At 48.7% G+C, this 16,421-nt stretch overlaps 1 protein-coding gene across 1 annotated transcript in view; it reads right to left on the bottom strand.

The window, feature by feature from the left end:
• BCR (BCR activator of RhoGEF and GTPase) overlaps positions 1 to 16,421 on the bottom strand; it is a 99,758-nt gene that overhangs the window by 18,368 nt on the left and 64,969 nt on the right. Inside the window, exons 9-16 of the mRNA XM_058816428.1 lie at positions 7,599 to 7,720; positions 6,217 to 6,385; positions 4,841 to 4,960; positions 4,220 to 4,295; positions 3,533 to 3,637; positions 2,888 to 2,962; positions 2,232 to 2,329; positions 1,427 to 1,558 (exon numbers count right to left, since the gene is read on the bottom strand). Of these exons, the coding sequence (XP_058672411.1) occupies positions 1,427 to 1,558; positions 2,232 to 2,329; positions 2,888 to 2,962; positions 3,533 to 3,637; positions 4,220 to 4,295; positions 4,841 to 4,960; positions 6,217 to 6,385; positions 7,599 to 7,720 (897 nt within the window). The remainder of the gene's footprint in view (positions 1 to 1,426; positions 1,559 to 2,231; positions 2,330 to 2,887; positions 2,963 to 3,532; positions 3,638 to 4,219; positions 4,296 to 4,840; positions 4,961 to 6,216; positions 6,386 to 7,598; positions 7,721 to 16,421) is intronic.

Below are 16,421 nucleotides of genomic sequence, written 5' to 3' on the forward strand. Positions count from 1 at the left end.
TTTTATTTACTAAAGTATAAAATATATTTACAGAATATACAATTGCTCTGCATAAAAATGCCCATGGCTGTGAGAAGGAAAAAAAGGCCAAATTTTGAAAGATTTTATTTGGTTTTTTATAATCTTTCTATGTAACATATTTGTAGAATTTATCAGGTCAGTGATTTCAGGGTTCTCTGTTATGAGCACACAAATCTCCAGGGCATTTCAGGGCTGAAGGCTTGCTCTTTTGTAGTTGCTCAGCTCTGTGGAAAACAGCCTTTGTTAGCTGAAGGGACACAGGGATTTCTGGTCAGCTGAGACGCTCACACAGCAGCCTGTGCTGGCATTTATTGATCTCACACCAGCTCCCTTCACATCCCACCATGCATCTGAGACAAAAGCTCTCTCTGAAACCAGGAGAGAGGGGAGGAAGAGGCTGATCAGTCACTTAGGCAATGAACCCTGCCAGAGCAAAGGTGGGATGTGATCCCACAGGCCACCCTCACCCTGAGCTGCTTCTGCAATCCCACAAATGGCCTTGGCCTGCATGGCCATCACTGCAGTGCTGGCCAGGGAAAGCAACACCCACAGGGATAGGAACAGCCAGACCCAAATGGAGGGGAGCTGGTGAGATCTTTAAACATGCCAGAAAGGAAAAGGTGTCTGGGCAGGGTCATTGTTCTGTTCAACAGCCACTCCAACACAGAGAATGTGTCCTCAGAGCAGGCATTTAAACACCTCCTAAAGATGTGGACAGACAGTGCAACAAAATGGAACAGGATGGAGGACATGTGTTCCCCATGTTTTCCTCCACACAAGGCCTGGTTTCTCCTACATCCAGCTTTAGTGCTGTGTCACACAGCAGCTCCCCAAGAGCAGCAGCCATTTGCAATCATCACCTCCCCCACTGTATTGCACATCTGCCACACAAAGTGTCCCAGGCCAGTTCCCAGCAGTGGAAATGTTCCTCAGATGCTGTCATGGACACCACACTCTGGGCATGGCACTCACTAGGACAGGCAGGCTGTCCCAGGGCCTGGCCAACACATCCATCAACTTCCAGCACACACAGCTGGCAGCCTCTGTGCACAGGATTTCCAGAGTAGAGAGAATATTCTTGCATCCCCCTGTCACAAATGAAGCATCCTCACCAGTGCCCAGGGTACTTCCTATACAGTGGTGTGGAAATTTTGAAGTTAATGGGGAAAGGAGAGGTGAGAACAAGCAGCTATTCCATGGAACAGGCAAAGGGCACAAAGCTAGAGGGACAAAGCTGCTGATTTCCTGCCTGTGAATCACACTGTGTCCCTCACTATCTGAGGGAAAAACCTTCAATGCTGAGACAACCAGAAGGCAGAAAAAACCTCTGTGGTGAGCAGCAGGATTCAAAGTCCTGTGATGTTTTGCAGTAAGGGTATCAGGAATGAGATGGGCACAGTCTTACCTGGATCTGTCCTTTCCCCATGATGCGATCTGTGCTCTCTCCATCCTCTTTGGTGAGCTTGGTTTTGTTGTAGCACTTTTCATAGCACAGAATCCGCAGTGTCTGGGAGCCCTCCAGCTCAATCTCAAACTCCTGCAGGGCACCAGGAAAGGAAAGAGCAATGGCTGCATCACAACAGGACACCAGTCTCAGAATAATCAATACAGACTCTTTAATACTCATCAGAAGAACACTTCAAGACTGGCCAAAACCTCCTCCCTACTGAAAATGGTCTGGAAATACGCAGAAATTGTATTTTGTTTCTATAAGATGGTCAAATTGGAGACTAAGATGGTTCACTCCTTAGTCAGGTTTCACAGGTCTCAGCAAAGCATTATTCACAGACACAAATTTGCTCTTCCATGTAAGAAATTTTGCTCACTAGCAGGTCTGAGTTGGCTTTAAACAGGCAAAATGTCTACAGCTAATTCTTCCCCCTCTCAACAAATAAACAAAACCATCTCCTTCAACATATTTTTACTTATATCTTTAAAAAAATTGTCAAGCATTAATGTGTTTAAAAGATGAAATACTGGACAAGACACATTTGTATCAAACTGTTTGTTTAATTACCACTAATCCAAGAGGAAATCTTCTGCAAGCCCTGACAGCCAAATGAACCTGGCAGAAAAGCATTTTGTGAGAAGCAGCATGTGCAGCACAAGTGCTGAGCATGCAGCACCCTCCTTCACTGGCAGGTCTGCTACCCATCATTTGTTGATGCTTGGCACATGGAATGAGTCACATCAAGAAAAATCAAACTTACCTCGTTCCAGTTGGGCTCTGTGGTGTCTCTGTAAACTCTGGTCTTGGCCTTGTTCACAAAATACCCAAAAGAATCCACCTCTAACGTGCAGTATAAATCTGAGGAGGGGAGACAGGGGAGACAAAAACTTTAAAAATATATCTAGAATCTCCTAACTTGCATTAATCAGCTGCACAAAGTGCCTTCATTTCCATCATCTCTGTATTAGTACCAGTAACACCATCCCATACAAATTTCACCACCTTGATCAGCCCAGCTGTCCTTTAGAAGCTCTGTTATCTTTTTTGATCCTTCTGTCAAGTCATTCCCCTGAATTTTAACACCACTTTCTTCCCAACAAAAATTCTGGATGCCAGAGAACACCTTTCATTCTTTCCTTGTAAAACAAAACATAGCTGAAAGAATTGAGAATAAGGGCTGACTTGTTTCTAGAACAGCTGGGTAATCAGCAAACACTGCTCAGACGAGGCCTAACAATAAATGCTGTGAGCTCGATCCTTGATGCTGATCTTTTTGGGAGTTAAGAGTAGAATTTCCAGTTCCCCAAAACACCTCTCCTCCTCACCACCACCACAGAATCCATGCCCAGCTGTCCCAGTACACGGTTTATCTACCCCCTATCAGTACCTCCTGTGTGTCCCAGAACTGCAACTCACTTGAGCTTTGCTTGAACCCTGTGGCAGAGTGGACAATGACGTTCAAGAATCCATAGAGGCCTGGAGATTCATCATCTGTGCAAAAGACCCAAGGGATTTTGTTACATTCACAACAGAGCCAAGAGTGAGAGTGATGAGACTGATACTACACAGGTTAATGAGCAGAGAGTGAACTGTCCCCAAGTAACAACCACTTCAGCAAGACAGGAGACTGTTCCACAGTTGGCACCTGTGATTCCTTATGGCACTGGGGGGCTTTTACAGTGACAGTTCTAGGATCAGCAAGACAGCATGGAAGAAATTCAAAGGAGAAAAAGTAAATTATAGTGGCTAAGTCTACATTAGCAGATTAAGCAGTAATTTAGGATGGCCCCTGACACAATTTTGGCCAACTAGTGTTATTCCAAAGGATTCTCAGACACAGCTCAAAGCTGTCCCAGACTAGGATTCCACCAGGCACTCCAATACCTTGCACAACAGCTGCATGCAAGGACCATTTAATAGTTATTAATGTATACTGGAGGATGCCTGCAAAGTGTAGCAAAAGGGAACAGTAAGAGCAGCTCTAGGGGAAAGCACAAAATCAGGCAGGGGGAGAGTTCCACTGCAGCTGCACCATGTGAAAGCAAACCCCAAAGGTCTTACCTTCCTTATTGATAGTGAGGGGAATGTTGTGCACTGTCTGAAGCTTCACACAGGAGTTTGTCAGCATCTGGAGCTCCACTGATGTGAGTGAGAAGCTTTTAAAGCCTGCCAAGAAGATTGAAAGAGGGAGAAGTAAAAATTCCAAGGAGAGGCTGGATGCATGACCCCTTATCCTAGGCACACAGGGACGGAGCTCCCTGGGCACTGCTCAGCAGCAGCACTGAGGTGCTCAGGGCAGTACTGCTGCTGCTGCAGGCAGCTCTGCTGGGGCATATTTAATTACTCTTCCAAGTCTCAGGATGGTTCACAGGAAATAGAGGGGTTCTTAGTTCCTTACAAAGCCAAAAACACCATGCCATAAAAGTAACTTAGTTTCTTTTGAATGGAGCCAGGGAAAAGGGTTCAGCTCTTCCCCCTACCTGGAACTGCATTGAGCTCTGGTCTCTAGGGTAAATGGGAGAATCTCTACATACATTTTCTTACTAACTGCTCTCTCTACACATTCCTTACATGTTGCTGCAGCAGAAATTCCCCAATCAGCCTCAGACAGGAGACATCCATATTGTGCTGTGGATTTCAATGCCGATCTCTGTTTTGGCAGGGAAGCCTGTCCCACACCTCATCCTCTGGAGCCCTGCTCTCTTAAGATCACAGTATTTGTACCAATGACAGCTGAGGGATACTCACATTTCTTCTGCTGTTCCCGGATATTCTCCCTCCACTCAGCCCTTTCATAGTCTGATGAAATGAGGAATGTGTAACTCTGCCCAGGAACACAGGAGACAACAGGGCATGCATTAGTGTGATGCACCACTGAAGGCAGGGCCTGCCTGCTCCACCCTCCCCCACTGCAAACTGCTGGACAGACTGTTCTGCTGGCACTGCTGCCACTTACCCTGCACCACATCTCTGTCAAGACAGGCTGGGCTCTGGCACCGTGCCCATGGTACCAACATGGACAGTCATTGATCACAAAGCCCCACCCTGCCAAGGGCAGCTGTGGCCCAATAGGAATTCAGCTGCACCAGGAATGCCAAAAGCCTCCAGCACAGGCCTAGACACTGATGAAGCAGTGAAATGCTGCACCAGGGGATTCATTTCTATGGTTATTTCTTAAATGCCAGTCTTGAATGCAAATGAATCACAGCCTTACAGGATGCCATCATAACCTTTGGCACAGCAAGGGTGAGGTGGCTGCTGCATTGAGGACACACAGCAGAGGCCACAGAGCCCTCATGTGCAGGAGCATTGGCAGTCACAGACACAGGGCCCCAGGATCTCAGGCCCTGAGGGGGATGCTGCTCTCACCTTGCCGTTGCGATTGTGCACGCGGAAGGCCATGTTAGGAGACATCAGCAGGAGGAGGGATTCCTGCTCCGACAGCTTCTTTTTCAACCTCTCAATGACCTTGCTGCCTTTATTGGCTCTCTGAAGGGTGTGGGAGAGAGGGAGCACAGGACATGTGTTATTCTTCAAATCTGCCCTCATTCACACAAACTGCTATTTTGAAATCCACAGTCTCTACCCTGTGAGTAGGTAAATGGCCCCAGAGCAGAAGAAATGCTGTCAACAGGATCCACAGGACTCCCAGCTGCTCAGAAAGGTGTAATTTGCACAATCTCTACACATGGATGGGGCACTGTTCCCTGATTCCAGCTGTCCCAGCTGAAGAGCAGAGGTGTGTGGCCACTGTCCCAGCTGTACCTGGTATTTCTGTTCCAGAGGCTGCAGTAGCATCATGTCACTGGGCAGCCATAGCACTGCCAGGTCCTCCAAGTGTCCTTAACTAAGGAGACTCTAAGGAACTTCTGTAGAAGCCATCCAGAACGTTCCCACTCACCACCCACTGATCCATTTTCATCAGAAGTCTGCTAAAAATATGGTTTTTCCTGGATAAAATCCATTACCAAACCAGCCATGTGTGTTGTTTAGCACTGATGCACCAAAGCACGAACCTTAGACACCTGCAGCTTGAGTAAACAATTCTTCCTAATACCTTATTTTTTCCAGGAAGCCCTCTTTGAAAGCCAGCCAGGACTGTGAGGCAGAAGCATGTTCTTTGGAAATGTGGGGAATAACCTTCCCACAGCATGATCAGTGTTATTCACATCCTGCCTTACATACCAACAGTGTTCAAACTCTTAGTTCTCCTTTAGGCTCCAGGAAGGTTTGGGGTCTAACAGCTCTCAGAAAATATTTCTTGCAAGCAAAGAGAAGCCTGGGCCAGAGACACCATGTCCATGTCTGACTGTCAGCATAATTGCTGTTTTCTATGCATTTGCTGCTGCTTTGACATCAGGGAAGTAGGAAAAAGCTTCAAAGGCATAACTGAGCCTGCTGAAATTAAAGAGTATATGGCTTCTGACCAAACTCACTGGCAGGATCATAATTTAACAGCCAGAAACTGGCAAATAACACTCCCAGTCCTTTTCATGTCTGCAGCATAAGATCCCTGCCCTCCACATGGATGCTCACAGGAATACAGGAGCTGCTGGTACAACCACAGGGTCTTTTGTCTCTGCCTCCTCACAGGGCAGCACCACCCAGGCTGTGCACTGGGATGAGCAAAGCCCCTGCTGAACAGGGCTGGCTCCCCACCCTGTGTAGCCCTGAGAGAGCTGCCCCAGCACCTCCTCTGAGCACAGACCTGTGTCTGATTGCCCTGGAGTGCTCAACTCCTTTACCTTTTCCCGCTGGATGTCATTCTTGATCTGGGATATCTTGATCTTCATGGCATCCAGCTCCTCATCAGGTACCAGTGGGATGTTGGGCACTGCCTCAGACTCATCCACCATTTGGAAACTGAGGTCAGTGAGAGGGATGTACCACTTGCAGTCATACTGTTGGCTTTTTCTGAAAGGCAGGAGGTCCAAACCTTTTACTGCTACTGGTGTTTGGCAACACCCAGTCCTTCCCACAAGCTCTCCCCTGCTATAGTGCAGAAGATGCAGATACTGGCCCAACTTCACTGTGATTCCCATATGGAAAAAGTCTGGCAACAGGCTGCTCTTCAGCAAGACAGCCTAGCAGGGCCAGTAGCTGCTACAGAACATTTTTAAAAAGGCAACTCATTTTGTTATCTAGCTCTTTTCATCCTAAGGACCACATCCATCTCCTGCAGACAATTTTTGTCCTGCGTGCTCTCTCTTTGAAGCCTCTGGTGTGGCAAAGTTCTAAAGCTGTGCCACACCTGTGACCTGGTGGCCCCCTGGGATCTGAACCTGAGTCTCTCATGACCTGGCTGGGGCAGATGAGCCAATGCATATAAACCTCTGTGTAATCCACCAGGGGAGAGAAGCTACAGCTCACAGCTGCCATTCTCCAGGGATTTCACCAGGATAAGCAGCACTTTTTAAGTGTTTCATGCCATTTATTCCCTCTTCACCTGTGCTGTCAGGAATATCCACTCTTGGGAATGTCCCACTCCTTTGAAGGTTCATTCCTCACAAGCACATGCTTTGAAAAGGGCAGGCATAATTTTTTGCTTGAGGAGGGCAAGAAGATAAGAGACATCTCCCCAAGAACATTTACCAAATGAAGAGAAGCCCTGTTTGAGGCAAGTGCATTGGTAATGGTTCCTCTCCCCTCACATGTGAAAATTGTCAGCAAAACTGCTTTAATAACTGCACTTTGGGCTTTGCACATAGTCTGCTTACTGCACCTTTGCCATTTTTCTGTAAAACTGTTAACAGGCTGTAGCTGCAAAGCCAAAATTAACAACCCTAGTCATAAAAAAAAAAAAAAGTGAAGAATGTCACCTATTAAAAGAAAGGCCAAGCAGAAAAATTATTTACATTTGTCCAGAATACCAGCAGCTGCAACATCTCCTGCTCTCCTTGGCAGGCTCAGGGCAGGGATGGGAGGAATTACCTTTCCTGAGGGGTCAGGACTTAGGATCTCATACAGTAAACATTCCTATCTTGCTGATCATTTTTTATCTAACTGCTTCTTGTGCATGATGGTTACCCAGGCCTGGGGTATCCATACACAACTAACACTACAGGCTAAGCCCAGGGCTCTGCTGCAGCCGAGGTGCAAAGCATGAAGTCCAAAAGGAAACTCTCACCCTCCAATCTGCTTCTTGAGCTTGGCACACAGGAAGAGGTCAGTGAAAAGAAAGACATGGCGTAGCTTGCGAGCCCCTTCCACCAGCTCCACCATGAAACTGTCCTTCAGCAGCTGCCGGTGCTGGGGAAAAACAGGAGAAATGTTCCAGTGCAATACCAGCCCCAAATAATGTTCCAGTGCAATACCAGCTCCAAATAATGTTCCAGTGCAATACCAGCCCCAAATAATGTTCCAGTGCAATACCAGCTCCAAATAATGTTCCAGTGCAATACCAGCTCCAAATAATGTTCCAGTGCAATACCAGCTCCAAATAATGTTCCAGTGTAATAGCAGCTCCAAACTGGCACTGGGGCAACACAGCCCTTAAACTCCACTCCTACCAGAGCAAATTCAGTACATTTGTCTAATTCAGAAAAATGAAAAAGCCTCTGAAATACTCCTTGCTGTTGACTCTGCCCCCTGCTGCAGCCCTCTCTCCAAAGGCAGAAGGAGCCATGCATCTTCCCCCCAGCCTGGTGCTGGATCAGACCTCGGGCTTCTCTCCATCACCCGCTCCTGAGCCCAAGTGCAGTTTGCTGTGGGTCACTGCCCAGCCCCAGAGGCCCCGAATGGCTGCCAGGGGATGGTCCCCTCCCGAGCCAGCAGAGAGCAGCACACACCGCTTCTCCCACAGCCACCTCCCTCAGTCACCTCCCAGCCTCTGCAGCAGCTTCAGCCACCCCAGCAGGGACAGCAAAGCTCCCCTCGGTCCCTTCTCCCCCATTCACAGATCGACTTTGTCAACATTAACAGCTGAACGCCATGGCTGCTTCTTCATTACAAGGGCTGTTAAGGGATAATTCCTGGACATGTGTATCTGGCAAACTTCTCAGGAGTCCCCTATCAGCCTGTGCTTTAAAAGGACCATCTGGATGTACCCTCACCACATGCCTATTGGAATCTCCTTTATATATCATATAAAGTTTCCCCAAACCTAGAAGATGCAAAGAAGCTGCACAACTCTGATGCCTTTAATCCTGCTTCTAGTTCCACAGAGTTTAACAGCCTCCCAAAGAAGGGGCACACATTGGTAGGCAGAACATTGCTTTCCCAACTCCCTTATGGGGGAGGGGTGGGACAGATGACTCCATAGGAAAAAGCCCAAAAGGCTGGAATGCTGGCATGCAGACAGGTGGCTGTGTGCTCCTTCCAGTGACCACCACAGGAGTTTCATGCCCTGCTCTGTGCTCAGGTCCTCCCATGTGCTGTCAGGATCAGCAGGACTCAGTGAACACCTGGAACAGATACCTACCACTGATTTTCAAGCAGAAGTCAGGGCATTCAGCTCTGGGCAGGTTTTGTTTCCACCAATATGTATAACTGTCAGTGCTGCCTCACTTCACAGCCAGTACAAGCAGGAACCATCAGCTTCCCCACACGTGCTAAGGTATGCTAAGGAACTCTGCCCTGACCTGTACTTCCTTTGCTGTTCCAGCCAAGAGGATGCTCCTCTGCCATCCCTGACATATCAGACATCCCACATCTGCCTAGCCAGCGCTGTGGCTGGAGACAGGAGAGTTCTGCCAACCCTGTCCAGGGCTCACCAGCACCTCCCCAGCTGTCTCACTGCCAGTCTTGCCCAGCCCCAGGCTCAGGACCCCCACAGAAGGGTCTCCAGGGGCGGCACCACGAGAGCAGCTCCCCTGGGCAAGGTCAGCACACCCTGACCACAAGTGGTGCCTCCATTTCTCAGGTGCTGCCCCTGGGCTCTGTTTGTTACATGATTTAACAAACCCTGAACGTGTTCCCTGCCAGGGGTGTGGGAGTGCAAATCCCCACACTGCCTCTCCTCCTGCCTACCATTCTTCCCCTCTTGGCTCTCCAAAATTAAAACAAACCACATCAGTCCTGAGCCTAGCAGGCATCATGGCAAGGAACACAAGACAAAGAAATGCCCTTGCAGACATAATTTTTTTTTTGCACAGTCTGTCCCACAGCACCCTACACTTCCTGATAGGGACTAGGAGCTGCATTTTCCTGTCTGCAGCTACAAGAGCACCACAGCTACCTGCAAAAGCACATGGAGCAGTGTCTGCAGCTCATCTTGGTGCTGCCTTCCATTAACAAAGATCCAGGGGATCTGTGAGCACAGCAGCAAAAGCTGCACCTCTCCCAGAGCTGCAGGAAGCAAGGCTGCTCCCTGGCAGACTGCTGCACCATCCCTGGGCAGGACTCTGGGGAGATCTGGCATCCAGCAGTGATTCAGCTCACAAAGGCCTGTACATATGTTAGTGTTTGTTTTTAGGTGGGTGTGATCATCCTGGCTTCTTCTCACTGTTTTTGAGAGAACTCCTGCCTGCACTCCTGCCTTTGCTGCTGATGGGCACTTGAGCACGCCTTCCCCTCCTGCCTGGGAGAGCAAGCACCAGACAGGAAACTAGAAACACTGAGATTTGAAAATAAATAAACAAACAGGAGGAGGTATGTTGTCAGTAGCACAAGAACACTCTCCACTCCTGCAAAGAATTTCATTTGGGGGCAATAATAATAAGCAGGGAAAGATTTTCTGAGCAAGCCAAACCCCTGATCTCAGGTTTCTAGATCTGGTGCATATTAATTACACTGCAAATCAGCTCAGCTCCTCTGGAGCAATGAGAATAGCTGCTTGCTGCCAGCTCAACCTCTGCTCATTGTTCGTAGGTGTAAAGATGTTCTCACAGCTTACTCATCTCTGCTCCCCAGCAGGAGGTGGCACTGTCCGTTCCCTGCCTGGCACTGACAGGGCACAGTCCTGGCCTGACCCTCTGGCTGCCCCTGCCAGGCACTGGCAGTGTGTGAGATGAGCCAGGGCCCAGCCCAGCACCCTGCTGAGAGCACATCTCCCCAAAACCCCAGCAGAGAGCTCAGCCAGCCCATGCCAAATGACCCAACAACCTTCTCATTGCCATCTGGGGCTGAGGTGGCACTGGGTTTATTTGGGTTAGCACTCCTGGCAACCAAATCCTATCACTGACATAGACACAGTGCAACCCTGAGGCAGCAAAAAGTCCCACAAGGAGAGCTGGGTGAAAGAGGACAAGCCTGTACTTCCTAAGCTTGGCTGGAACAGAAGGAAAGAGGTGAAAGAGATTTATTCCAGTCAGTCAGAGAGAAACATGGAGCTTCCCAGAACCCTTCATTCTTCTGATCTCCTTGCTCATGGCAGCTAGTTGGGAAGGTGTCCCTCCTGCAAGCAGCAGGGGTGAACTGCCAGAAGAGCAACCAAGCATCTGGAGAGGAGAGTACAGGAGAAAACATTTGTGGATCAAGTCAGGAAATGTCTCCTCACTACCAGCTCTTCTTGGAAAAGAGGACTTTCATTAGGGCTGGGTAAAACAGGCATGCCCCAGGCTGCTCAGCATCCATGGAGCTGAGGAGGGGCACTTCCAGCAAAGGGGCACATCCTTTGCTGCACATGAGTCATCTTGTGGGAAGTTCAGCAGGTCAGAGGGAAACAATAAAAGGATTTCCCAATGGCTTCCCAGATCCAAACCCCACAGTGTGGGAGCAAAGGGCACCTTCCTGGCCCTCCTGACATGAGTCAGCCCATCCTCTCCCAGCCTGGGGGAGCCAGCAGCCCCCTCAGACAGGCCTTGTGCCACTCAGAGGCCTGTGCCACTTCAGCTCTGCAGTTTGGAACCAAGACTTTGGTCAACTCCTCCCACCCAGTTATTCCTTTGGTGGCTCCTGTTAAATGGGGTCTCCTGAGACACAAGGGGTTTTGGATGGTGAGCCTGCTGTACTGATATATAATAGCTCATGTAGGAAACCATCACTCTACCCAGAGTTACTCTGTTAAAGTAACCAAAGGTGCTAAAGATTTCCTGAAATACTCTGAAATAGCACTGACTACAGAAACACCAAATAAACATCCAAGAGAACATAAGATTAGGGTGATAGGGTGACAGTGGCAGGAAAGTGGCAAGTAACCCCCTCTCTTCCACAGACAGCCCCCAGGTCTGGTCTGGCAGGTGTCCAGCACAGGAGCTCAGCTCAGCTTCAGAAAGATGTTCCAGGAAGTGAGGGAGAAAAGTCTTGATAACAGAGTGAATTAGGATCATCTTCAATCTCTCACACCACGTCTGTGCTGTTAACTTCAGTGGCTCTTGCAAAGCTCCTGTACTGGTGCAATACAAGTTCCACATCTCTTTTCCGGGCCCTGCTTTTCTTTGCATGTTTTCATCTGCTTCTTCTCCCACCCACCTCAGTGCTCTGAACAAAAGAGCTCTCCCTGTACCTTTCCCAGAGCTTGGTTATCCTCTTTGGATTGCTTTTGCTGTCCTCCTCCTCCTCTTACCTCTGTCACTGAGCATCTTCCCCTCCTCTGCCAGCAAGCTCACGACTACCTGTGTGCTCATCTATTCATCCTACAGTGTTTTTGTGCTGTTTGCATATGATAAATCCTGCTGCTGTCACACACTGATTAACTCCAGGAAGTGTGGCCAGCTTGTCTGAGGCACATGACAAAAAGTGGAATTAAAAAACCTACTCAAGCAGCCCCACAGCTGCACAAAAGGCCATCTCCCCACTTGTGTGCTGAGGAAGGAGCTCATCCCATGTGCTGACAGCAGAGGCCTGCAGCGTGCGTGGGTGAGAGCCCCAGGAAGGGCTGGGACGTGTGTGAGGCACAGGGAGGAGGGGAAAACCAGGAGATGGGTATTGGCACATGTCAGTGAGGAAGAGGTGGTTTGGCTTTCTGCAGAGCGTAGGAAGAAAATGATTCCTCGTGTGTCTAAGTGTGTTGCAAGACCAGCACTGCAAAAATAAAAGGGATGCTCTGCCTAGGGAGTTAAAACTGGCTGCTCTTTGAGCATTTTAATGGCCTCTTTCTTCTTCCCAAAGCTCCTGTCACCAGGAGCTCTCTGGCTCCAGCTGTAAGACAGAGTGTGAAGCTGCCAAGATAATTTCTGAGTGCTTTACTGCCAACATCTGCCCAAGGCCCCCAGGAGCAGTGGGCACCAGCCCCATGCTGTGCATGGCTGTGTCTCAGCTTCACTTCCAGCTTTTCAAGGGCTTCAGTTTGCACTTCTGCTCCCTTGCACATGTCCTTTGTGCTTTCCCTTCTCTGGCACACTTGGTCCTCTCAAAGTCAAGCAGAAGCCTACAGCAATGCTAGCCAGTCCCCCAAATGCAGTTTAAAACCAGATTTAGAAACAGCAAAGCAGCTTGCCAAGCAGCCTCTCCTCTCCAGGGCAAGGACAAAGGTGTACAGTAGCACAAGCAGATCTGTGATGTGATCTACTGGGCTTGTTCCCAAAAAAAGCTGTCAGCTCTCCTGGGTCTGGACCAGTGCTGATGAGAGCAGACATGAAGCCACTCAGCCAGCAGTGACCCAAAACTCCAGGCCCCTTTCCTCTGTGCTGCTGTGGGATCACACAAACATCAGTGTGAACACTTCAGAGAGGGTGGGAGAGCATGGCCAAGGCAGAGTGGCAGCCACCATACTCAGGCTGGTCTGAACTGCCCTGGAACAACACCCTGCAAAGAGCACGAGAGGAGCAGCAGTCAGGGAAGGGACCACCACCTCTCAAGCGAACTCTGCAATTTTTTGCTGTTTCATTAATTCCTGCTTTGCACAAATGAATTAGCTGGAAACACCAGCCTTGACCTCTGGCAGGCACTACAAGCACTACAGTCATTTGCATCTGGGCTTAGCTGAAAAAAACCAACATGCAATACCTAGAGCTGCTCTGTTAATAAGACTAGAGAAGGTTATTATTGCCCTCCTTCTGCATGTAACAGTGGCACTTCCTTCATCCCAATGCATTTGCTTTCCTTCTCCCCCAAGGCACCATCCCCAGCAGAACCTTAACCTCATTCCTTGTTTAAACCAAGACAACAGTGGTGCAGAAGGATCAGCAGTGACAAGAAGATGCCTCTTCCATGCCCCCGAGGGCTGGGTGACTCCACCACTCACAAGGCACAAAGCACAGGGCCACTTAGATTCCCTCCCCCTCCATGCATTTGCTTGGTTATTTGGAGGGTTAGCAAAGTGGATATCTGTAGATAATTCATAAAAAACTTCTAAAAAAGGTAAAACAATGAAAGTAGAAATATGGATGAAAATAAGGGAGCGGGAGAATGTGGTGGATCAAGCTGAATGGAAACAGACCCCAAAGGCCAGAGATGCCCCCTGGCTCCCCTGTGTTGCCAGGCTGGGGCTGAGGCTCTGCTGGCTCCTCTGTACTCTGGCCCTCAGCAAATATGCCATACTCAGCAAGGACCAAACTGTCTGTTCACAGGCTCCCTGCACCAATCTTGCCTCCCCTGCTGCAGCTCTTTCTGGCCCTCTGGGGAGGGATTTTACTCCCTTTGTTCCCATCTCTTTGCACTACCTGAAACACTCATCCAGCCCCGCAAATCAAACCACAGGACAGAAACCTCCCAGTTCCTATGCATAAATCTAGATCAGAACAAAGCCTCTGGAGCCCAGCAGAACTGGGGGGCTGGAGTGCAGGATGGACACCTGGCAGCACACAGGGAGCCCAGCAGGCAGGGCAGGCTGAGTCAGTGCTCCCAAAGCAGGGAATCACCTCTGCAAAACACAACAACACTGTGCTGATGAGCCTGTCCTCTCTCCTGACCTGCACTCCCCTCCTCAGCAGCCTGTCACTAGGGAGATTAACAACTGGCTGCTTTCCCCCAGTTCAAAGCAATCCTGAAAAAAAGAGCTGGAGCAAGAGGCTGGCAAAGGAGATTTGATTCCTCCCCACAATACACTCAAAAGGAAAAAATATTCCACATAAAAGGCAAGGACTGTGAAAAAAGATAACTGAGATCAGCACCTAAGCAATACATGAGAGGAAAAGGCTATTTTACCCTCCTTCCTTTCCACCAAGGAAACTTCAATGGGAGGAAGACAAATAATGAAAAAAGCCATCAAAGCAAGCTGGTGATTCATTAAAATAAAAAATGCATTATGCATTGAGAGCAGTCAATTAGAAGATGCAATCCACACACTGTCCTGTCACCCCGGGGGAAGCACCAGCAAGGCGAGTGGGAGGAAAGGATAAGTAGAAAAGGAAAGATTTACAGGCATAAACAAAACCCAGTTATGACCCCAAGCTGAGCAGCTTGTAGGAAGGAACAGCCATCACTAACCCACACAGAGTAGCTGGGAGCAGATTTGTGTTTCTGCATTACTACATGGAGAGTGAGCATACCTACTCTCAGGACACAAAGGGTTCAGCTGGGGCACTACTGCTTTGATAGAAGTGGGATATTGAATAAAGAAAATATTCATGGTCAGATTCCCAGAGTGGAAGGCAAGTCCTTTTCTTCCCTGGGCTCAGGAAAAGCTTTGTGCAGCAAGGAAGGGCACAAAGGCTTCCCATTCCCTTAGCCCTCTCCTCTGGTATGTCCTCTCCCTCCCTCCCCACATGACACCTGGAGTCACTGCGGGAACAGTGCGAGTGTGACCAGGCCTGCTGAGCCCGTGCCTCCCCTCCTGCTTTCTGAGATCTGACAAATACTGCTCCAAAAGGGCATCAGCAGGATCATCCTCCTGAGCCCCCTCCTCTGCCTGGCTCTGGCTCCTCATTAGGATTCTGCATGACACCTTTCAAAGGCTGCGTCCCTCACGGAGATGCTGACAGACACCAGAGAACACAAACTGCTCCCTCCCCTGCGAGGGGCACTGCAGCCTGTGCTTTCTGCTATGACTCAATCAGCAGCCACTTTAACGAGGCCATCCCCTCTCACTGAGGCACTGGTGACTGATGGCTCAGCTTCTGCCTCAGCCTCCAATTGCTCAGCCCCTCCTCTTCTTCTCTCAGCTGGAAGTGTCCTCAGTTGACAAAATGAGACAATGAGCAAGACTTGCAGGACAAAGTGCACCGAATTCCCAGAACTGCAGCTTACAGCAAACCTTTTGTCAGCTGAAAATCAGTTTAACAGCTAAAAGCAAGCATGTTTAAATGTCAGGATTTGGGAATAAATCATGAAGGTTCATGGTATCTTAACAATCTCCTGGGCTTTGTAAGAGATGTTTTTGTACAGGGTAATTTGGGTCACTGCTGATCAGCCCATGTCTGGAATGCTGCCACAGCTCTTCTTGCACCTTTACTATCTGAGCTGCTCCTCTCTGTGTCCAATCTCCTACATCCTTCCCTCTCTCAACCCTTCTGCCAGTCCTGGCCTTTCTTTACAAGGAGGGGCTGAACCCCATTTTAATGGACTTACAAGGCAGCTGAATCAATCACTGAGGAATGCAGACTCCACCACAGAGAAGCTCCATGGTCTCCCTGCACAACACTGCATGCAGGTGAAGGATCTGCACATCTCAGACCCTTCTGGGTGCAGTGCAGCTCCTTACAGAGCTCAAAAGGGTTATATTACACTCCCAGGAGTCAATCATCTCTCTGGCATTCCCAACCCATTCCATTTGTTTTGCTTTCCAGTCATATTTACAACACTCTCCTTTAGAATAAAGATGCAGAAAATTAATTTTATGGTGAAAATTAAGATGCTGGAAAACAGCTTTTCCTAATCTTTCATGACTTCTGATGTTCCCTCATCTTTTTCTCCTTCTAGGCTTCCCATTTGGTTTCAGTCTGCAGGTAAAACACAAATCCATTTAGTGCATGGCAATGTGCATCACAGGAATTACGTATAACAAATTATTATAACAATGCTAAGGACAAAACTCTGATCACACTTCTCCTCTTGGTTTCCAAACTGTTTTCTGAACAGAAAACAGAGGGAGCTGTACCACATCCTTTAGAGAACAAGGACATTGGATAAACTGTATCTTAGCAACAAACAGCTTAAGAGCATAACTTCCTAGTCGGCTCTACAGAAAAGA

This window comes from Ammospiza caudacuta, chromosome 18 (assembly GCF_027887145.1).
Source record: "Ammospiza caudacuta isolate bAmmCau1 chromosome 18, bAmmCau1.pri, whole genome shotgun sequence".
NCBI classification, from domain to species: domain Eukaryota; kingdom Metazoa; phylum Chordata; class Aves; order Passeriformes; family Passerellidae; genus Ammospiza; species Ammospiza caudacuta.